Below are 23876 nucleotides of genomic sequence, written 5' to 3'. Positions count from 1 at the left end.
TGCAAAAGTCTTCAACCTACCTTTGAAGCCTGGTATATTAAGCAGTGATAGGCTTGCTTAATGGAGATCTTGGGACCCAGAATGCACCTTTGAAGGCTCACTCTCATCAACCGTATTGTATTTTGAGGATAAAATTGCCCATATCTATAGTGACACAGATACTACATTTCAAATAGAGTAAGATATAGAAATGGTTAGGACTTTATTTGGTCCTGTAATTGTTGTGGATACATTCTACCTTGTGCAGCCTGAGAATGTTAACATGCTTCTTGAAGGACTCAGGCTTCCCATATGAATCCTGGCTTATGAAGTCTGCCAGGAAGGACTGATATATAGTTAAGATATATCAGAGCAGTGATACCTTTGTTTGACATTGATGGTATGTTTATCATGACAAGACTGCAGTCCATAAAAACTTATGCTGGAATAATTCCTTATCGGTTTGGTGGTGCCGGTAGTTTTAAAAGGAAATTTAAATAAGGCAAAAGCATGCAACATTTCTCAAATGGTTAAGACTAAAGAAGATTTGAAAAGGCTCGTCTCGTAGCTTTGTTGGGTTATAAAAGAAGCAAGTGAAGTTTAGCATTAATGACAACACTGGCCAAGAAAGGCTCATTGGTGGTTATCTGAAGTGAATCATTAATTGCAATTATTTCACTCTTTCAGACAAATAACTGGATAAGAAAATATATATTGTCATCAAGACAAGAAACCCAAAACATGATATACAGTATATTTTGTAATATTTAATACAGTTGCAGCTGCAAAGTCGTATTTTCCCATCCTTTATCTTTGCAAGAAAGCCAGCACTTGGACTTCCCAGCTTTAAGTAAAATATGACTACTCTGACACTGTATTAACATTTTCAGTATTAGCGACAGAAGTGCTCATAAAAATTTAGACCAAAATACCATGCATATCAAATTCATGTGGAGAGCTAGTTTTGCTCCTAATAGCTGATTCAAAACAGAAACTGGAAAAATAAAGCTTTGAAGTGTCACAGCACTTGAATATCAGTAAAGGAAAAAGGCAAGACAGGAGTTATACTGAGTCAGTTCGATAGGGGAGGTTTTGAAACCTCTTGATCATTCTCAACACATCCAAAACTTCAGATGTCTTAGAATGGAGCAACTGCACACATCTTTTTCTGGAACAGTATTTTGCTAGTCAATTAGGAAAGAATAACCAAAATGAAATGCATTTAATAAGCAAGAAAGGGCTCTAAATTTTGTGCCTTAAGAAGAAAGATCCAGCCTTTGTGTGAATGTTTTAAAAGTTCTACTTTTGTAATTATCTGGAAGTTGAGTCATGGTGTGAAGGACAAAGGGCTAGTGTGCTGTCCTCAGCGGGGGATAGACAGGAGGAGACATCTGGATGTGTAGAGGGAGAACTCATAAAGATAGAGGAAGAGGAATTTAAGGGAGAAAAGGCGACAGAGATATGGTTGGCGGAGAATAAGGAGGGAGACAAAGGGGAGGAGCAAGATCTTATATTATGGGAGGAGGTTATAAAGAAGTGCGGGAATTTAGAATTGAAGTGGGCAAGAAAGAAGGGAGCAGGAGAGACAGCACGGTGCAAACAGATAGAGTGGACAAACAAGTTTCCAAACCTCAAGACGGGAGGAGGATTGCTACCAGACCCCTCTTCCCCCAGAGGTGAAGGGAGGGTTGTGAAACCATTAGAATGGACAGTGGTGGATTACCCCCACAACTAAAGTGGAGGGAGGAAGGTAACCCGTCCTGGTCCCACATGCAACACCCCACCCTTGGAGGGGGATTGGACAAGGCATCCATGATGTGGGACGGTGTGTGCAGTGAGGAGCATCCCGATGAGGCAGATGACCGACCGTGAGCGCTTTGGTCCAGCCCCGATGTGAGGGGAGGAGTATTTTCAACAGAACCAAAGATACTGAGTTATGGACTGATTCCGGAGTTAAGCAGTTTTGATCTGTTTAATACTGTTAATCAAGAAGCAGTTGAGAATAAAGCTTAGTTTGTTGAACAGTTCAAATCGCCTCCGTCTCTCATTTCCGCCAAAATGAAGGAACCATCACCAGTTTCGGAAAAACCCAATCACACATGGCAACTGGACTTCTTTGTTAGGTTGAAATGTTTCGCTACTCATCCAAGCAGCTTCTTAAGTCTGAGGAGTTGGTAGGAGACCACTGATATATCCTCCAAGTTGGTTTCACTTCCCCCTGGCCTGAATAGGCTCGTTAAAAGGAAAAAGGACTGGGAGTGAGGGATAATCCCACTTCTGCAGTCCTTCTCCACCAATTGTCATGGGTCGTTGATGGTCTCCAACAGTGATCTTTCTTGTTTGTGTCCCTAATGCTTCTGGGGAGGAATGAAAGGGCAGTATGATAAATAGGAGACAGATTGTATCTGAGGCCTCTACCCCTGACGAGGGATTTTCTATATGGACATGTATGGTCTCCCTGACCTCTCTCAAACCATCTATCTTCTTGGTCTAAAATTAGTACATCTTGGTAATCAAATGAGTGTCCTTTGCCCCTCAGATGAAAGAATACTGCTGATTATGGTCCTGAGCCATTGCCCCTCCTGTGCTGGGCCATTCTCCTGTTTTAGTGACTGTTTGGTTTCTCCAATGCAGAGCTCCAAACACTCCTCTTTGCATTGGACCACATACAGTATATTACTCCTGTTGTGTTTTGGTGTTCGGTCTTTTGGGTGGATGAGTCTCTGCCTTAGTGTGTTTGAAGTGCACGGGTAAATGGTATTTACCAAAAATCCCTTTGAGCTTTTCAGACACAGCCACCATGTAAGAAATGACTAACTTCTTCTGTTGGCTCTGAATCTCAGACTGTTCCATTGTCCTCCTGGGTCAGGACATTACCTTTTTAAAGGGCCATTTTGGATATCAGCAGGCCTTAGGGGCTGTCTTCAGATGTCCATCTTTCTTCTTGGCTTCTGTGGAGGTGGGGATGCTTCTTGCTCTGTGGTTTAGTATCCCGATGACCCCTAGTTTGTGTTGCAATGGGTGATGAGAATCAATTTACAGATATTGATCAGTGTGTGTATGGGTTTTCTGTAGATTTCTGTTCTTAAACTGGAAGAAGTGGAAAAGAAGCCACTAAACACCTTCCAAGGGATGATTCCGACCCATTGGTTCAGGTATGTGGACAACATCTGGGTGAAGATCAGGATTCAGGAAGTCCAGGCCTTCACAGAGCACATAAACGCAATGGAACCAAGTATTAAGCAGGGAAGACACACATAAGAAAGATCACTGTTAATGACTTTCAATGACCCATGACATGAAAGAGTATCAGTGATCTCCTACCAACTCTTCTCAGACTGAAGAAACTGCTTGGATAAGTAGCAAAACGTTTCAACCTAACAAGAAAGAAGTCCAATTGCCATGACTCAACTTCCAGATAACCACACCTGGGTCACTGAGAATCTTCACAGATATACAGTATAGTACTTCTGTCAATATGAGAATACATTTTATGCCTATTTTCTGTTCTCCAAATACAGAACAAGAGTGTGATGAGATGGCTGCAAAGTAATGTGCCTAATCACAGCAAAAAAAGAGAGGTCACTTTAATGGAAGTGATCTCCCTTAAAATGACCCTTCCATCTACTGGGGAATCATTCCATCCTAGCCCCCAAAATTAGACTGGGATCAGTGTCAAGAACATTTCAATATATGGCATGTGATCACTGAAAAATAGATCACTACAGACCATTGCATAAGCAATCCAAATTGTGATCTATTTCCCCATGTGATCATTTCCCTACATTTGCCTGAATAAATGTAATGACAACACAGAAAAGTAAATTGAGAGAAAAGGCATATACTGTAATGACAATATGCTACTGCTTGTAACATATGGGGAAAGCCTCTTTTGGAAAATAAGTAACAAAAATTAGGTGCAAAGATTTTTCAACATACCCTCATACTTCTTTAGTTTATTACTTTTCTCTTACTACCTTTACTTCTTCACTACTGCACAACACACACACAAATGTTTGGCATGAAATAGTTTCATATTAATTTTGTCACATCTACTACACTGCAATGTTTGCAGTACACATACAGAAATATGCTAATGCATATGAACAGTAGCACCTCCCCCCCCATCTGCAGGGGATCCATTCTATGATCTATTGCAAATGTTGGAAAACACAGATAGTAGTAGAAAGAGAATGATACAAGGAGGCAGGAGAAAAGCCACAAGGCCCATCCCCTTGTATGTTGTATATAGGTTTGTAGTAAACCATGGATAACTGGAACACAGATACCGATCCCGCGGATATAAGGATTCTGCTGTACAGCAGGAATCTGCTATTTGTGGACCAGAAGGCTAAATGGAGTCTAAAAACATTAATACGTACAGACATTTTTCAGGACTTGCTCTATTTTGTGCTAGATGCATGTCTGTAAAACCCGGAACTCAGATACCTTTGGAATGAACATTCAACTTAAATTTAAACAAGGCTTAAATTTAAACATTTTACTTTGATAATGTACAGAATGATATATGGAAGCAGAGTCTTCCTGAGATGGCCACCTATCTGCTACCAGAGACCAGAGCTTCCAGACTCCATACACTCTCAAACTAGCCACAGGCAATTTTTAGGAGAGAAAAGACTGTGAGAGTCAACTCTGGCTATCTGAGGCCAATATGATTAAATGACAAAGCAATGCAGGAGAGGAAATACTGAATACTGTACAGGAAAACTGCATGGAACAGGATATTACCAGGACACTCATTATATATTAGCGCAGTTCTGCCTGTTGAAAACTATGCAACATTATTAAGCATTGTATAATCTCATATTTTGGCCTGGTTTACCCCCCACTTCAATTTTATTGTTTGCCTATTGTGTTCACTATGCTTGCTACTACTAAATATTTTTTGCATTTCACAACTTTTTTCCAGCTTTTTGTATTTGCTTTTTTATTACTATATTAATTATTCCATATTTGTGGACCAAGTACTGTACACTATATTTGTTGTTACAGTAGGAATCTGTGCCTTTACTATTGAATAAGGTAGTCCCCACTGGGATTTCTCATTGTGTACCACTTGGGTGGCTTGGCATGTGACCAGGAATTCAAGCAGAGGCCCATTCATTCTTAGCTGCAGGTTGCACTATTACCCTTCTGGTAGTGTAACTATGCAACAGAATTTGGTCATTACATTTTGTATTGGTTATACAACAGTTATGATTTAGCATTTAATAAATACACATTACATTGCTGTTGTCTCCCTTTCATTTCTTGGAAATAGGCTAGGAGAGCCTTCTCCAAGCTGACACCCTCCAGATGTTTTAACTACAGCGACCATCCTCTCCAGCCAGCATAGCAAAGATCCAAAGCGCAATTTTAAATATACTCAGTGCATTGGGTACGCAATATATAATTACAACAATTGTTATTGTTTGGTAGTAAAGCTGTGTTGCTGTGGAAGGGGTTTTTAACCTGTACAGGTCTTACCTTTGTTAAATGTTGTTGTTTTCTTAACTGATTTTAAAATTTTAATTAGTCTGTTTTATGTTTTTAATCTGCACTTTTTTGATCTAATTTTTGAGCCACACTGAGCCCCATTTTTAATGAGAAAAATAGGGAAGAAATGTGATAAACAGAACAGCAAAATTATGTTGGGCATGCAGATTTAGTTGCTTGATTTTTGGATTCAGATCATTGTGCTTGGATCACCATTGCCAAAAACAAAAGCAATACTATTTACATGCAAGTAGTTCTGCTTGTGAATAAGCAGTGCAATTTGCCATTCCTCTCCCCTCTTACCGTGTCTCTTACTCTTTTTCATTCCTGTTCTGAGGCTGGCTTATGTCCACAGGGCATGTGTGAATGAAGTATAAGAAAAGAGAAGAATAAATCAAACTACAACAAAATGGCATAAAGGTCTAATTTTTGGTTTGGAATTAAATGGAGAGGATGACAATATGAGATGTTAAATGGAGTATTGGTCTGGTTTATTTTAAGCCTGAAAGAACCCAAGTATTGATGGGTTATATGAATGGATTGTATTATTTTATAGAGATATATTTATTGTTAGTTATGTGATTGCATGGGTAATTGGGTTATAAATCTTGTATTATAATCCCTTTTATTGTTTTTGTTATTTCCAAGTACTGTCAATAAAATAATGTTAAAAATAAAAGTCTGGACTCAATCTAAAGCATTCGGCACCGTTTTCTGTCCTTATCTGTTTGCAACTAGCACTGAACTTTCATTATTGCTCAGAGAACAGGGAAAAACACTATGTTCCTGTTCAGCCTGTGTAAATGATTCTGTATGGTTAAAGTGTCCCCCAATTCCAGTATTAATACTAAGATACTTCAGAAACTTTCTACTTCCTTTTTTTTAAATAGCAGGTACAATACAATTCTACATTCTGAAAATCAAGTCAAATATAAACCTCGCAGCTAGAAGTTGAAACTTTAGGCTAGATAGATTATTCATTTTTAGTATTTTAGCTGTTAACTACCCAATTAGGAGAAGTTGCTAATGTCTTTTGTAATTCACCATCTGACAACTTGTTCTCCAAGAATGCTGGCCAAAATTAAGAAGGGCCTGTGCTTAAGAGCAACTTACTGCAATTGTTAATAATGTTGAACAGTATGCAACAATGCACACCTATCAACTGTACTTCTTTAATGGGTACAGTGCCTTCCTCTTTTACTCTGTGTACCAATGTATCTAACTGTAGTTATTGCTGCAGTTATAGTTAAGCAATATTAAGAACAGTTGTTGGATGTGAATATACGAGTGTGAAGCACTTAGACATGCCATGGACAAGTTGATCAGCAGCTATAGTACTTGGCTGGATTGCAAAAATTGGCAATGGTTTTCTTGCACAGAGGTTTACATTTTAATAAATTTAACAATGTCAGCCCTCTTTTGAGGCTTGTTCAACAGGATTTTTGTTTCTATCGTTTGCTCACTTTCGCTCTCCTTAAGAAGGGTAAAATGAGAGCCTTCTTTTATCTAGCAAAACATTAGAAGGCAAGCCTTTGGCTTGACTCCATCCATCAAGGAAGCTCACTTTATATTTTGGATGTCTTTTGGCATCACAGTAAGCTAGAATGTGTTCTAAAAATAATTTTAAACATTTGGCTAATCACGAGAGAGCTGGGATGCTGGTGCACAATGCTCTGTTGCTTCGCTTTGCCTCTTCCTTACTTGCTTCAACCCTCCAAGGAATGGTTCAGCAAGCCAGGTGTTCTCCGTCTATGGATTTTATTGTGAGAGGACTCTGGAACTTTGACTGGTCTCTTCCTCAACAAGACAGAGTCACAAGCCACTGTACTGTAGTTGTTGTTTGGTTGTCTTATTAACTCTTACTTTTGGAGAAGATATGATCCAGAGTTCCATTTTGTATGCCATGCTAAACTAATAGGCAATTGTGGTCTACACAGCTCCCATCGACCCTAGCCATTATAACCATCCTAAGGAATTATGGAAGCTGCAGTCAAAAAACATCTATAGAGCCATGGCTGTCCATCTGTGCAGAATGCAACCCAGGGACAGCCAGTTTCTTGCTTATTTAATTACACATACGGCAGAAGGAACCAATTCAAAATGATCAGGCAATGTACACACATGGTAAGCTTGAATTTATAACAAATAAAACAAAATATTTTTGTAAGGTAAGGATGATTGTGCTCGCGTATCATTTCTTTATGCATAGCACATGAACTATGCAAGAGAGAGTGTTTATAAAATAAATAATACAAATTTGACACCTTTTCAGGCAATTAAGAAAATTTCCCTTTTAAGTGAGATAAGCCTTCTGTGATATTCATGAGCATCTTAGATATGAGCTTGCTGTTGAGGCCCCTTCTCTTTTTATTTTTCCTAGTAAGAGACTGACATTTGCTGCTGGCACTTATCTGAGCTGCTCTTTATTTGGCACATGTTGTCAGGATAACTCACCTGAGCAACAGTAAGTCAGGATAAGAAGGAAAACGACAATTCCTGTTTATGAGCTCTGTTTCAAGCAGGGACATAAAATATATATTGAATTTAAAACAAACAAGACATTGTGCAAGACATGGAAGAAGGCATTATCTTTCTATGTCAAATACATTCTAGAACAATTTAAAAGGCTCAAAGCATGTCCAGTATGCTGGCTACAGCACAACAGAACACATGCTTCAAATTATGGTGATGTGTCAGCAAGTAAATCCTGAGTTATGGCGACCCTTTTCAGGGTTTTCAAGGTAACAAATACTGAAAAGTATTTTTACCACTCCCTTCTGCTATGTGAGCCCTGGGACTTTGCAGCTTGCCCAAAGCTATTCAGGCTGCTTCTAACTCTCAATCTCTGGCTCCACAGCGAAAAATCCTAAACCACCAAACTATCCAGCTTGCTGCTTCACATAAAGAGGGTCTCAATTTCAATCCCTAGCAACCTCAGTTAGAGTTAAAGTAATGAATACAGCTGTTGTGGGATGTGGTGGTGCTGCGGGTTAAACCGCAGAAGCCTCTGTGCTGCAACGTCAGAAGACCAGCAGTCGTAAGATCGAATCCACACGATGGAGTGAGCTCCCGTCATTTGTCCCAGTTCCTGCCAAACTAGCAGTTTGAAAGCATATACGAATTGGGAGTAGATAAATAGGTACCACCACGGTGGGAAGGTAATGGTGTTCCGTGTCTAGTCACACTGGCTACGTGACCACCGAAACTGTCTTCGGACAAATGCTGGCTCTATGGCTTGGAGACAGGGATGAGCACCACACCCTAGAGTCAGACACAACTGGACTAAATGTCAAGGGGAACATTTACCTTACCGAATATAGCTATGCTGGCTATAGAGGTGAAGTCTAACACATCTGGAAAGTGCAAGGTGAAACAGTTATTTGATTTACTCTAAGTCCAGATGCCATGTTTCTAAATACATATATCCCCACAAAACATTGAATTAAATGCAGCAATGAATTAAAACACCCTATTAAGAAAAAAAGACTTTTCATAATAGTGAAGATAATTCAGTTGCATGTGGAGCTGTAAATCTATCATGGAGCCTTGTGGCACAGTGGTTGAACTGCAGTGAAGATTCTGCTCATGACCCTGAGTTCTATCCAGGGCTCAGATGGCCAATTTGAGGTTGACTCAAACTTCCATCATTCCAAGGTCAGTAAATTGAGTACCCAGCTTGCTGGAGGTGGGAGGGAAGCAATGTGCAACCTGCATAATTAAAATGTAAACTGCCCAGAGAGTGCTTTACACACTATGGAGCAATATATACAATCATGGCCAAAACTATTGGCACCCTTGCAATTCTGTCAGAAAATGCAACCCTTCTCTCAGAAAACTGTTGCAGTTGCAAATGTTTTGGTACTCATATGTTCATTTCTTTGGTTTGCGTTGGAACAACACACACAAAAAGGGAAGAAAAGTCAAATCTGATACAATCCCACACAAAAATCCAAAAATGCACTGGCAATAATTATTGGCACCCTTAATTTAATATTTGGTAGCACCCCCTTTGGGAAAAATAACTTAAATCAATCACTTCCTGTAACCATGAATGAGTTCCTTACACCTCTCTACTGGAATTTTGGACCACTCTTCTTTTGCAAACTGCTACAGGGCCTTCAGATTTGAAGGATGCCTTCTCTCAACTGCTGTTTTGAGATGTCTCCACAGGTGTTCTATGGGATTCAGATCCAGATTCATTGCTGGCCATTTCAGAACTCGCCAGCACTTTCTTTGTAACCATTTCTGAGTGCTTTCAGTTCACTGCTGGAAGATCCATAACCTCTGGTGGAGACACAGCATTCTGATACTGGCCCTACACTGTGCCTCAAAATTCTTTGGTAATCATCAGATTTCATGATACCGTTCACACAGTCAAGGCATCCAGTGCCAGAAGCAGCAAAGCAACCCCAAAAGATCTTTGAACCTCCACCATGTTTCACTGTAGGGACTATGTTCTTTTCTTTGAATGCCTCATTTCTTTTTCTGTATACAGTGCCATGATGTCTTTGACCAAAAAGCTCAAATTTTGTCTCATCTGTCCACAGTACATTCTCCCAGAAGGATTGTGGTTTTGTCACATAAGTTTTACCATACTCCAGTCTTGCTTTTTTATGCCTTTGTGGCAGCACTGGTGTATTCCTGGGTCTCCTTCCATAGCGTCCCTTTTCATTCAGATGGTGACGGATAGTGCAAACTGACACTGTTGTACTCTGTGTCTACAAATCAGCTTGAATTTGTTGGGAAGTTAATCTTAGTTCACCATTCGAACAACCCTTCATTGTAATTTTTCGTTAATTTTGCTCTTCCATCCATGTCCAGGGAGGTTAACTACAGTGCCATGGGCTATAAACCTCTTGATAATATTGCACACAGTGGACACAGTAACATTAAGATCTCTGGAGATGTACTAGTAGCCTTGAGATTGTTGATGTCTTTCCACAATTTTTCTCTCAGATCCACAGACAACTCTTTATACTTCTTTTCTCCATGATCAGTGTCACACACAACACAACTCCATCTTAACTGGTTGCAAGTGTGATTACTATATTGCCCACACCTCTTCCAGTACATGCAACAGGTGTGTCTAAATACAAATTAAAGGATCATCACATGCTTGAAAATAAATTATTTCTTACAATTTAGACTGGGTGCCAATAATTTTGGCCAGTGCATTTTTGGGTTTTAGTGTGGGATTGTATCAGATTTGACTTTTCCTCTCTGGTGTGTGTGTGTGTGTGTGTGTGTGTGTGTGTGTGTGTGTGTGTGTGTGTGTGTGTGTGTGTGTGTGTGTGTGTGTGTGTGTGTGTGTGTGTGTGTGTGTGTGTGTGTGTGTGTGTGTGTGTGTGTGTGTGTGTGTGTGTGTGTGTTGTTCCAACGCAAACCAAAGAAATGAACATGTGAGTACCAAAACATTTGCAACTGCAACCATTTTCTGAGATAAGGGTTGCATTTTCTGACAGAATTGCAAGGGTGCCAATATTTTTGGCCATGAATGTAAGTAGCAGCATGCTTTATCACAAATGCAGAAATTGACATGTTCAGGAAATGCAAGCATTCTTCCAGTGAATTTAGAGTAACTAATTCTCCCTAAAGTTGAACCAAGGTTCTTGTGGTATACCATAGATTTTCAGTGCATGTATCAATAAAATAATTGGATAGTCCTATACTCTACTTAATTCCATTTATCTGTCAGGAACAGGTTGCAGGATCCTGTAGAGCAAGAAGAAGAAGCTCTTATCTGTAACTACCACATATTCCTTTAGGCATTTTGAATCCCTGGACAACTGTTTATAAACTATATGTGGCTCTTCTGACTGAGCTAAAACCAGTCAATGTACAGATCCCTTGTAAGTTATAAATCCTTGCTACTGGTTTTTCCAGTTCTGGTGTATGCAAACAAAATCTTGGGTGCTTCAGCCAGCAGCAAGCAGAAAGACAAAAGAAAAAGGCCACAAAATGCCCCTGCCACTACTCTGTTACAATGCTTTCCCTCAAGTGTTTACACATTTAATGTGAAATCATTATAGACCATTAAATCACTGCCATATATATGGATCTTCCATCTTCCTCTTGAGCATGGAAAGCCTGGCTTTTTTTAATGGGGAGAACAATCCCCATAGGTATAGATGCCTGCTCCTCCATTCACATATTGGAAAAATGAACATACTGTAAGCAACCACACGTTTATTTGCAGTGCATGTAATTTTATCTTTTTTTCTTTTTAATTGATAATTGAATTTAATTATCACTTAAAAGTCTGGATAGATTTCTCTTTAATGAAAGTGCGAGATTTCATAAACCCCTAATGGTACCATGTCTAGTTAAGTTTCTTTTAAAGAACTTTTTCTGTTCTTCAAAGAGAGAAGTACATAAGCCTAAGGCTTGGGTTGCAACTCTGGGGTATGGTTTAACATAAAAGTAAGGGACCTGTGCCTCCACTGATGTTGCTAGACTACTTACTTCCATCTGCCTCATGATACGACCAATGGCCCTGATGATGGGATATGTAGTCTAACAATTTCTAGAGAGTTCAGATTTTCTACTCACTCCTAGTTTACCATTTTGGATACACTAGTCCATACAGAAACATAGTTGCCCTTTGAAGAACTATTCGAACCTCTATCTTTCCCACATATTTCTGAGATTTCTATTCTAAGGGTAATTTGCATATTTCAAAATGGGTGCTTGTATTATTTGCAAAATATTTGTAATATTCACATATCTATTGGCATGTGTTTTATATATGCCAATATATATACAATATTTAGCTAAAAAGCTAATTATTGTAGATATAGATTACATAGGTGGCAAAAGGCACCAAAAGGAAATATTGGATGTGGGTGGGGAGTAACAAAAATTTGAAACTGAAGACTACTGTAGTCTCTTCTAATTGTGTAACCAGAAGCAAGTCACATACACACATCAAGGAGTAAACTGATACTCTGATCAGTTCATGTTTACTTCATGTTTAGGGACAAGAATCCTGTACTTTCCAAATGTAGTAGTAACAGTACATCAAATATACTGACAAAGTCAATGTCAAAAGATGTAACTGTGTAAATATTCAGGAAAAGGCATAGTTAGAAATTATAAGTGGCCAATTTAAGCTTTAAAAATAGCAAATGACCCAGAAGATAAAACGTCATTATTTCTCTTCACACACTTATAATTCATAGAAGGTTACATGAGATTAGTAAAATGCCTGTTTATGTACAAGAAACTTCATGCAGCTGAGAGGGAAGCATGGCAATATATTTTGCAATTTTAAAAAATCTAGCAAAAACCTCAGGATTCTTGACCAGGATTGTGAAAGATCAATATGAGGAAAACTGGGAAAATTCACTGATGCACAAGATGTACCAAAAAGAGTGAGGCTTGAACCTGAGACCTAAATTATTAAATATCTCCTAGTGAAACACTGCAATCACATAATTGCCCCTTGTATCTCTGAGGCCTTTCAAAACGGAACAATGTGGTAATCACACTGCCCTATATCAGAGCATGGAAGCAATTTGCTGCAATTCCAAATATTTGTACAGTAATAGCCTCCTTTTCCCCAATAATGAAACTATAAGTTACATTATTGGTGTAACTGGATGAGGGACAACTTTACTCCTTTTGTCTGCCTTGTGCCCTATTGTGGATCCTGAAGTAATAAAGTAGATTACAGGAGAGTGTGTTTTGTGCTACAATCCAGTGGCCTGTACTGTTGAGGTGTTTGCAGGAGTTTAAGTAACAGAAATTGTAATTATTTGGTCATTCTGAAAAGGAGAAAAATAAATTTTAAAACCCTGCAACTATAGCAGTAACTAAGTGTTGGGAGGCAGTAACTTATAACTATAATTGTAACTAAGGGTGTGACCACATGGGTCACAATTTGGCCCATTTGTGGAGCTGTCTAGTACAAATCTATTTCCCTGCAAACACTCAATGCATGAGAAAATGTGCTCCAGCACAAACCCTCTCCATGCCCGATCTAGACCTGTTTGGTCCAGCTGCAGGGCTTCTACTTTTTCAGGCTAGGCTGGAATGATTCCCCTGGCAGACAGAAAGATTGCTCTCAGACAGAAGATAGTTCCCATTAAAATAACCCTTTCCAGTGCAACCAGGCATGTGCCTTTCTAGATGTTTGATGATACCCTAACTACTTTAGAAAATTACTCTCTATCTAGTATACACAAGCCACAGAGGCAAGGAAAAAAACACCAGCACTCACTCTTGGATCATCAACGATACTTCTGTACTTAAAGATAGGGGAATGAGTCCCAGACTGAATTTGCCCAACATCTCGATAAACTTCCTCCTATACGGAGAAGATAAACTTGAAAGCTTACATGGTCTCTCACCCTCTCCTTCATTATCACCTTCTCTTTCTTTTCTGTTTCCAAGTTTTGTTCTTTTTCATTCTCCAATTAAGTGTCACTCAAACCAGCACATATGCAGCAACAACCTGGCACTTTATCAAGGAAGCATAATTCTAATTTAATGCCACGTTAATGTTGGTTTTACCTGAAGAGTGCATCATGATATTATACTGAGGAACTTAGATATTAAGACTACTTCTGGATTGTGACAGAGCAGAAAATGATTTTCACAGTAGAAATTACTCACTAGAGCAAGCTCTTGCCTGCTAGCCTGATCAGGGTCCTGAATTTGGCTGACAGATCATCCCAGGTGCTCAACCTTCCTTCAAACTCCATCACATCAGATCAGAGTTTGGCACAAGAAACACTGAGGCATTTTCTACTCTCCTATGTGTGGGAAGACCGATGGATAGAAAAACCAGGTCCCTGTATGAAATACTGATAGAAGCTCCAGCCAGCACTTTGGGTGTGTACCCAATAGTAACAAGCTTCTTTCCTCCTCTGATATCATCCAGAACATGAGTATCTAGTCCCCTGCTGTAAAAACATTCCCAATAACATAGACAACTTACCATATCGGACCACTGCTCCATATAGCTCACTGGAAGCAATGCTCCACAGCTTAGAGCAATATTTTTCACAAAGCAATATAGAAATGTCAGTTATTCAACCTAGAATATTTTGCAAACTGAGGATATGATAGCCTTAGAACTGCAGAGCTAGAAGAGCCCCTACTAATAATCAAGCCCTTGTCAAGGAGGCACAGTGGAGACTCAAACTCCCAACCTGTAGCCAGAGACATAAACCACGATCCAACAGTCCATCTATTTTAGCAATGAGCTATGAGTACCAAAGTTTTTAACCCATAGCTTGAAGTAAAAATGTAGAGCACTCTGCTTTGTTCTCTCTCCTAAGCAGACACGGCAGGAATCTTAGTATCAGCTGAAAAGATGAAGAAATTGCATCAGCTGACCTTAATAATTTGAAGTGAAAATATGAATGAAGTACAGTTAAAAAGGCAGAACCATAACTAGCAATCTTGACAACCAGGGAAATTGACAGTCACTCCCAGCCACCTCACCCTGACGCATGGGCATGCATTATGCCCCCCCACAAGGGATGTAGCTCTTCCCCCCAACCCACAGACGCACAAGAAGGAAGAAAAGGTCTTTGCTTTCAGGGGAAAGGGGAAAAAGGAATAAGGCAAAGTAGTACTGTATCCTCCATCCTAACGTTAACCAACAAATTCATCTCTAGATTTTGATCCCCTCTATATTTCACTGCACTGTTCCAGGGATGTGGTGGCACTGCGGGTTAAACTGCAGAGCCTCTAGGCTACAATATCGTAAGACCAGAAGTTAAAATCCATGTGACGGAGTGAGCTCCTGTCATTTGTCCCAGCTCCTGCCAACCTAGCAGTTTGAAAGTATGTAAATGCGAGTAGATAAATAGGTAGCACTATGGTGGGAAGGTAATGACATTCCATGTCTAGTCGTGCTGGCTACGTGACCACAGAAACTCTCTACAAATGCTGGCTCTGTGGCTTGGAAACCGGGGAAAGCACTGCGCCCTAGAGTCGCATACAACTGGACAAATTGCCAAGGGGAACCTTTACTTATAGTTCACTGAACTAGAGCAAAGTTACAATTGTCCTGCCCTAGTTACAGTCCCTCCTTCGTGGATCGCTGCCTTGTCGTGGAGAAGGGACTTGAGTAATTCATAGAAGTTATGGGCTATGCTGTGCAGGGACACCCAAGACGGACAGGTCATAGTGCAGAGTTCTGACTAAATGCATCCACCTGGAGCAGGAACTGGCAAGCCACTCCAGTATCTTTGCCAAGAAAACTCCACGTACAGAAACAAAAGGCTAAAAGATATGACGCTGGAAGATGAGCCCCTCAGGTCAGAAGATGTCCAACACGCTACTGAGGAAGAGTGGAGGACAAGTTCAAGTAGCTCCAGAGCTAATGAAGTGGTTGGGCCAAAGCCAAAAGTACACTCAACTGTGGATGTGCCTGGAAGTGAAAGGAAAGTCCAGTGCTGCAAAGAAAAATACTGCACAGGAACCTGGAATGTGAGAGCTATGAACCTTGGTAAGCTGGATGAGGTCAAACAGGAGATGGCAAGAATAAACATTGACATCCTGGGCGTCACTGAACTAAAATGGACGGGAAAGGCAAATTCAATTCAGATGATTATTATATCTACTATTGTGAGCAAGAAATCCCTCAGAAGAAATGGAATAGCCCTCATAGTCAACAAAAGAGTGGGAAAAGCTGTGATACAATCTCAAAAATAATAGAATGATTTCAATAAGAATCCAAGGCAGACCTTTCAACATCACACTAATCCACGTTTATGCACCAACCATCAACGCTGAAGAGGCTGAAACTGACCAATTCTATGAAGACTTACAATACCTTCTAGAACTGACACGAAAGAAAGATGTTCTCATTATAGGGGACTGGCCTTGGAGTTCAAAACTAAGGAGCCCAAAAGCTAATAGAGTTTTGTCAAGAGAACAAGCTGGTCATCAGAAACACTCTTTTCCAACAGCACAAGAGGCAACTCTACACATGGATATCACCAGATGGGCAATACAGAAATCAGATTGATTATATTCTCTGCAACCAAAGATGGAGAAGCTCTATACAGTCAGCAAAAACAAGACCTGGAGCTGATTGTCGCTCTGATCATCAGCTTCTAATTGCAAAGCTCAAGCTTAAACTGAAGAAAGTAAGAAAAAACCACTGGGCTAGTCAGGTATAATCTAAACCAAATCCCTTATGAATACACAGTGGGAGTGAAGAACAGATTTAAGGAACTAGATTTGTTGGACAGAGTGCCAGAAAAACTATGGATGGAAGCTCGTAAGGAGGCAGTAACAAAAACCATCCCAAAGAAAAGGAAATGCAAGAAAGCAAAGGGGCTGTCCAACAATGCCTTACAAATAGCAGAGAAGAGAAGGGAAACAAAATGCAAGGGAGATAGGGAACATTACAGAAAACTGAATGCAGACTTACAAAGAATAGCAAGGAGAGACAAGAGGGACTTCTTAAATGAACAGTGCAAAGAAATAGAGGAAAAGAATTGAAAGGGAAAAACCAGAGATCTCTTCAAGAAAATTGGAGATATTAAAGGAACCTTTTGTGCAAAGATGGACATTATAAAGGACAAAAATGGGAGGGACCTAACAGAAGCAGAAGACATCAAGAAGAGGTGGCAAGAATACACAGAGGAACTATACCAGAAAGATCTGGATGTTCCGGACAACCAGATAGTGTGGTTGCTGACCTTGATCCAGATATCCTGGAGAGCAAAGTCAAGTGGGCCTTAAAAAGCATGGCTAACAACAAGGCCAGTGGAGGTGATGGCATTCCAGTTGAACTATTTAAAATCTTAAAACATGATGCTGTTAAGGTGCTACACTCAATATGCCAGCAAGTTTGGAAAACTCAGCAGTGGCCAGAGGATTGGAAAAGATCGGTCTACATTTCAATCCCAAAGAAGGGCAGTGCCAAAGAATGCTCCAACTACCGTACAACTGCACTCATTTCACACACTAGCAATATTATGCTCAAAATCCTACAAGATAGGCTTCAGCAGTACGTGGACCGAGAAATCTCAGAAGTACAAGCTGGATTTTGAAGGGGCAGAGGAACTCGAGACCAAATTGCCAACATGCACTGGATTATGGAGAAAGCCAGAGAATTCCAGAAAAACATTTACTTTTGCTTCACTTACAACACAAAAGCCTTTGACTGTGTGGATCACAACAAACTATGGCAAGTCCTTAAAGAAATGTGAGTGCCTGTGCACCTTGTATATCTCCTGAGAAATCTGTATGTGGGACAGGAAGCAACAGTTAGAACTGGATATGGAACAACTGATGCTTTCAAAATTGGGAAAGGAGTACGACAAGGCTGTATATTGGCTCCCTGCTTATTTAACTTATATGCAGAATACGTCATGCGAAAGGCAGGACTGGAGGAATCCCAAAACAGAATTAAGATTGCCGGAAGAAATATCAACAACCTCAGATATGCAGATGATATCATTCTGATGGCAGAAAGTGAGGAGGAATTAAAGAACCTCTTAATGAGGGTGAAAGAGGAGAGTGCAAAAAATGGTCTGAAGCTCAAGATCAAAAAAACTAAAATCATGGCCACTGACCCCATCAGTGGCCACGATCTTCCCCAAACAGAAGGGGAAGATATGGAGGCAGTGACAGATTTTACTTTCTTGGTCTCCATACAGATGGTGACAGCTACCCCAAAATACAAGACTCCTGCTTCTTGGGAGGAAAGTGACGAGAAACCTAGACAGCATCTTAAAAATATATATTGAAAGTATATTATATGTATATTGTATTGTATTAGGTTACCTATATTTAGTTCTATTACATTCTTCCACCATGATAAATTGTTAGCTGCACTCTACATACAACCCCAGAAAATCAGACTAATAGGCCTGTGCTCCTGGTTAAGTTATGAACTGGCATTGAAATGAAAATGTGGTATCAGTTTTTAAGCCCCACATGCAATGCCACACTCCTAGAGATGCTTAAGAAGTACCTTTTCAGGAGCTGCCCTTCAAACTGTGTCCAAAACAACCCAGAAAACTTGCCCTTAACTCTTGAGCCAACCGGTGGAAACATTTGTCATGCCCTGCTCAGCACAAACAGTTCAATTTGTCCAAACTCAATCTCCCATTTGTCTAAAAGAGAAGGGTCACTGCAAAACAGAATTTGTTGTTTCCAAAACACAAGCAGGCAGAAATAATTTTCTGAGTATCTGAAACCTTTAAATTACAGGATTCTCCTTCCCTTCTTCCCTGCATGCTAAATCCAGCAACGCTATAGCACACAATTTCTGTTTCAGATCTGAAGTAGATGACACATTTAAATAAAACATGTATAAAATTATGAATTATTAATTTTAATAAAATTCAAAACATAGATGGTACTTACCTAGCTTTGTTAAGAGCCGCCTACCATCAATATAAGCCAATTTAACTGTGAGATCAAAACACCCTATTTTGCTAGCTACTTGAAACTACAAATAACAAAAAAGGTGAGGGCAGTTCACAGTACATGGTGGAGGGCTGCTTTTGGCTTGCTAGATCACAGTAGTTTATGCTATTGTTTAAAAACATTCAATATCAACCATGCGATTGATTGATCTACTAAACAGGCAAGTGATTAAGGAATTCATTTCTCTTAATCAGCTGATATTCCTCCTAGCACATGGCATTATTTGTAGGCTGCTGCTGGATCATCTGGATGTCAGCCAAAGCACACTCCCTTTGAATTTCTGTTAACGTCCATGGGACACCTTACAATAAGGATATGCCACATACTCTGAACTTGGAAACCATACTTCTACAGACCTTAGCATGCAGAATCTCCCAGTTAACATGACCCCTGGCTATGCTTGCTAGGAATTCCGGAAGCACACTCTACAAAAGAAACTCCTCCAGTCTCTTTCTGCCACACCCTATTTGTATTCTGCTTTCACCGGCTGAATGGATTTGTTAGAGGATAAGACCTTCTGCTTTAAATGGAACACATTTCCAAAGAAGTTGGACATGTTGAGAAAGCAAAACTTACCTCAAAATGCTTTCAGATTAAATTAAGTACCAGCATTTAGTATGACTACTCGGAAACTTAAGCAGCTGCCTTATACCGAATCAGGCCACCAGTTCCACTAGTCCCATTACTCTGGCTGGCAGCATATCTGTAGGGTTTCACTTTGGACTATTTCCTAGTCCCACCTGGAGATATTTGGTATTACCTGACAGCTTTCTATCCAATAACTAACCAAACCTGAACCTGCTCAGCTTCCAGGACTAGACAAGGGTAAGCATGTTCAGGATAGCACGGTGCTACTGACTTCAAAGGAACTCATTTCTCTAAACACATGTCTACGATCTGAGTATCAGTGTGTTTGAGACTTAATCTAAAGGTACATAAGGAAAAACGATTTCTTCAGACTACTAGATTGTCAGAGTGGCACAATGCTGCTCAGCTGTCACACTGCAATTATTCCATGTTTGTATAACCATCTGGCTATATACATTGCAGCTCTTCATTTACATAGCTGAAACATAACAACTAGTTTGCACCATTTGTCCAGGGATGGGGAACCAGTGCCTTTGATTCAAATGGAATTTACACAGCATTTAAATTTCAGGCTCTTTTCTGCCAGGCACACTTTATTCTCTCTTCCCACTGCAGTTTCAGAGGAGCTCCCAGAATATTGTAGCCTTTTCCCCACTGCTTAGTTGCTCCCACTCCCCGGTACCCTTCTTTCCATGAACTGTCTCATCTCCATCTGATCACTGGCAAACAACAGGCAGTACAGTGAAAAAAAGAGGGGCGGGACTACTTATGAACCTCCCTCTTTCCCACTGTTAACCTGTTCCATTGTTCCTCTCTTGCTGTAGCTCCACCTATCCCCTCCATATTCTGATCACTAGAGGTGGCTCAAATCTTAGAGCCCTGTTGATGGGCTTTCCAGATACATCAACATGTCTGGTCACTGAGAGAAACTTGATAGTGAGCAGATGGACCTTTGGTTTGATCCACACAACTCTTCTGTTCTTTACAGAAATAGTATGCAAGCATGGAGCTCAGAGAGCTAATTGCACCTTCAGAGTGCTGTATTACCTTCACTGTTAGAATCCATGGACAACCTCAAAAAGATTTAGAGTGCTTTCTGGCAGTTGTACCAGCTTTTTACAGGTGCAGTTTTTAGTGGAATGAGTTGGAAAGAAACCTGATATGCCTGTCATGGAACTACAACAGAAAAAGAAAGCGCTTAAGAGACTGCACGTTAAAATTTAAAAAAAAAAACCAAAACACTGATATTTCCAGAATTTGGGAAGAAAAAAAGCCAAACGTGACAATAAGCGTGAACTGCCTTTCCCATTTCAGTTCATGGAATATAACAGCAATCTATACAACAAATTGGTTTTTTTTCAAAGCATTCACTCCCCTGCACCTGGCAAGTCTTTATACTCTTTTTCCCTCTTTGCTTCGGTGCCTTTGATTTTTGTTCCATTACTTATATTGATAACATCAGTTTTCAATTGTTTGGAAAAATGGGGAAGAGGGAGGAACAAAAACAGACATGCTCAAGAAAAATAAAAGTCGTCCTTTGTTGACACATTAGAAAGTTGATGGCAACTGACTCACAACCTGCCAGGTTATGTAGAAAAAAAAACAGGCATACACAGCCAGGTTCCCAAAATAAATACCAAGCAACTGTTAAAGGGGGTGGGGTGCAGGAAGGCAAATATTAGTATCAGAAGGTTTGGCAGCACTGCTCCTCCTGTTAAGCGACAAACAGGGTCTGTCTCTCCTGTGTCCTTACCATTACCTTTGGTTAAAGCCAAAGTAGGTGCTGCTGCTTCTGCAACTGATGATAGAGCTTAAGAGGACTTCAGAACCAGCCCACCTGCTCAGGCTAGACAGAAAGACAATAAAAAAACGGATCCATCATAAAGACTTCAAAAGAACTACTGTGGCAGGAGACTAGTAGGGCACAATAAGACTGGGTCATCCTATAAAGAGCCCGGGACCCTCCTTTGGACTACATGAGGAGTCACTGAAGACAATGACGTTTTTTATTAGACATCCACCCTTGGTCCAATTCCTTCCTGAGATTTAGAATTTCCCCCTTCATCCCTATCCAAGGGAGAACACTCTACAATATTTCCAAGTGCCTCGGGCTCCAAAAGAATCCCGGATCACTTTGAGGTGGAGCATTATTAGCTAACACAGCCCGCCGACAGCGGTGCAAGGTGTTGCAAGGTGTTTTCCGTGTTGGCCCCCTGGCCTGGGCTGCTGTCCTTCCCGGGTCCGGAACGCCTGCCCTCCGGATCCTCCCCTTTCCCTTTCCCGCCCCCGGCGGTACCTCTTTGCAGACGTGTAGGTTCTCCCCTTGAGCCGTAGCACCTGCCCAGAACAGAAGCAAGAAAGCGAGCCGAAGGGGGGGCCGACGCCTCCGCCCGACTCCGCCACGGAGGCACGAGCACCCGGCGGTCGCCGCAGGAGAATGGAGCCTGGCAGCCCCAGCCATGGTGGCAGGGGAAGGCGGCGGCGCCGCTCGGCGGATCTAGGAGGCAGCGGACGACGTCTCAGGTGCCGTGGCGGCGACAGCAGCAGCGTTTGGAGCCGGAGAGGGATGCAGGACGCTCGCCTCGCTCACCCGCCCCGCCCCCTGTCAGGCTCGCACCGCCCACACCTCGCTGCCTAGCAACCGCAGCTGCCTTCCTCGTGCCGGTCTGGGAGCGCACCTGAGGCTTGAAAGATGCGCCCGAGGTGCCCGCGCGTGCCGGAAGCGGGCAAGCCGTTTGGTCTTGCGCGCGTGCGCGCCTCGGGGAGGGGGGCCCCCTTCCACAGCGCTCGAAGCGCACATGGCGCCGCAGGAGAGCGCGCGCGGCCTCTTTATGGCTCACTCGGGCCGCTCCACAGTTGTAATCTTCATCCTTTATTTATTTATTTATTCCATTTATACCCCGCCTATCTGGTCATTTTGACCTCGTCGCAAACCCGTAAATCTGAAAAGCGTGCGTTTTCCCGCCCCAGAATAAATGAGCTGAGGGTTGCAATCGTGTAACATTTCGCCATAAATGGCAGCTGGGGAGATGCAAATGTTATTCACACGTTCTTGGAGTAGGTAGAAGAACGCAATACGTGTAATGGCCAAACATTTAGTAGGATTGGTCTGCACGTTGACCTTTGTGGAGAACATTCTTTTAAGTAATATAAACGGGATTTTTGGGTTCCCCCAAAATTATTCATTTGGGTGTCTTCGAGATGTAGCTTATTCTGTTTTTTGACCGCTATAACTGGCACCGCTGTGTTTGTAGTGCCGAACTAACACGATTTAATTTTATACATACAAACAAGCTATTTGATCGCCTTTTCCCTTGTAAACCACTCAAAGGGCTTCCAACAGACGCGACATAATTAGATAAATTAGCCTCGTATTCTACAAATGTAAACGTTGAAGGAGTACAATCTAAACTCATTGGTGAAAAATGAGTTGTAACCAGTAAACTGGACATTGAAATATTTACTAGTTTTTATTATATTATTTATTATATTTTATTTATTTAATTTATATCCCGCCTATCTAGTCCGATGGACTACTCTTAAAAAGTCTCTCCCCCCCTTTCTGAAAGTGAAACCCTCCCATACCACAGGACTGAGATACTGCAAACCCTGCGTCTTGTGTGTTTTATTTATTTATTTGTTTGTTTGTTTGTTTATTTATTTATTTGATTTATATCCCGCCCATCTGGTATAATTATACCACTCTGTTCACACCGATGAGCAATACTTATGTCACTGTAAAGAGCAGGCTTTTTGTTTAGCTGTTTATGCTCCTGCAGGTCTAGAGCGGGCACGTTATATGGATTCAGGTGTATGTTCGCACCAGGACCTCCCTGATGTCTGTAACCTGTCCCCCACCCCCAATACTGTATAAGACCCTTACGCAACAGAGCTGGTTTAGAAGGTTTTAAAATAAACCGGGGCGGACACCATTCGTTTAACACTATCTAAAATGCTGGAGTCGTTCGAACCAGTAAGACCGGCCGAAAATTGCCTAATTGCACCCATTATTTTGCCCCCCCAAAAAAAAAACACCTGTGGCATGAAGCTGGGTGCGTTAGGATTCTTCTTTGGCTAACAAGACAACAAAGTTACAGTAATTTCTAAAGCCGTAATATATGAAGGGAAGTATGTTCGTGGGGTTATTTTAAATCCGGGTTTCCTCTCGAGTTTCTTCACGAAGCCCAAATCTCTATACCTTGGTTTTGAATGCGTTTTAGATACTGGCGATGACTTCGGAGTCTATTTTAAACGTGTCTTTCAAAAGGGGGGATTAATGAATATTGAACAATAACTAAAATGTTTTATACTTAAGCTCAGTATATTTAGCGCACGTTAATTTCCCGCTCACTGAGATAAACGACCTAATTTCAATAACATAAGAGACCACCACCAACATTTTTTTCAGACCCCCC

At 40.9% G+C, this 23876-nt stretch overlaps 1 protein-coding gene across 2 annotated transcripts in view; it reads right to left on the bottom strand.

Annotated features, from left to right (window-relative positions):
- Positions 1-22024, bottom strand: part of ELAPOR1 (endosome-lysosome associated apoptosis and autophagy regulator 1) — an 80572-nt gene extending 58548 nt beyond the window's left edge. Inside the window, exon 1 of one of the 2 annotated variants that reach the window (XM_020805293.3) lies at positions 21758-22024. In XM_020805293.3, the coding sequence (XP_020660952.3) occupies positions 21758-21922 (165 nt within the window). In that variant the 5' untranslated portion in view covers positions 21923-22024. The remainder of the gene's footprint in view (positions 1-21757) is intronic. The other variant, XM_020805294.3, reaches the window with a different exon arrangement.
- Positions 22025-23876: the final 1852 nt, after the last annotated feature.

This window comes from Pogona vitticeps, chromosome 4 (assembly GCF_051106095.1).
Source record: "Pogona vitticeps strain Pit_001003342236 chromosome 4, PviZW2.1, whole genome shotgun sequence".
NCBI classification, from domain to species: domain Eukaryota; kingdom Metazoa; phylum Chordata; class Lepidosauria; order Squamata; family Agamidae; genus Pogona; species Pogona vitticeps.
Note: the sequence above shows the minus strand (reverse complement) of the source record. Positions and strands in the feature narration are given on the sequence as shown.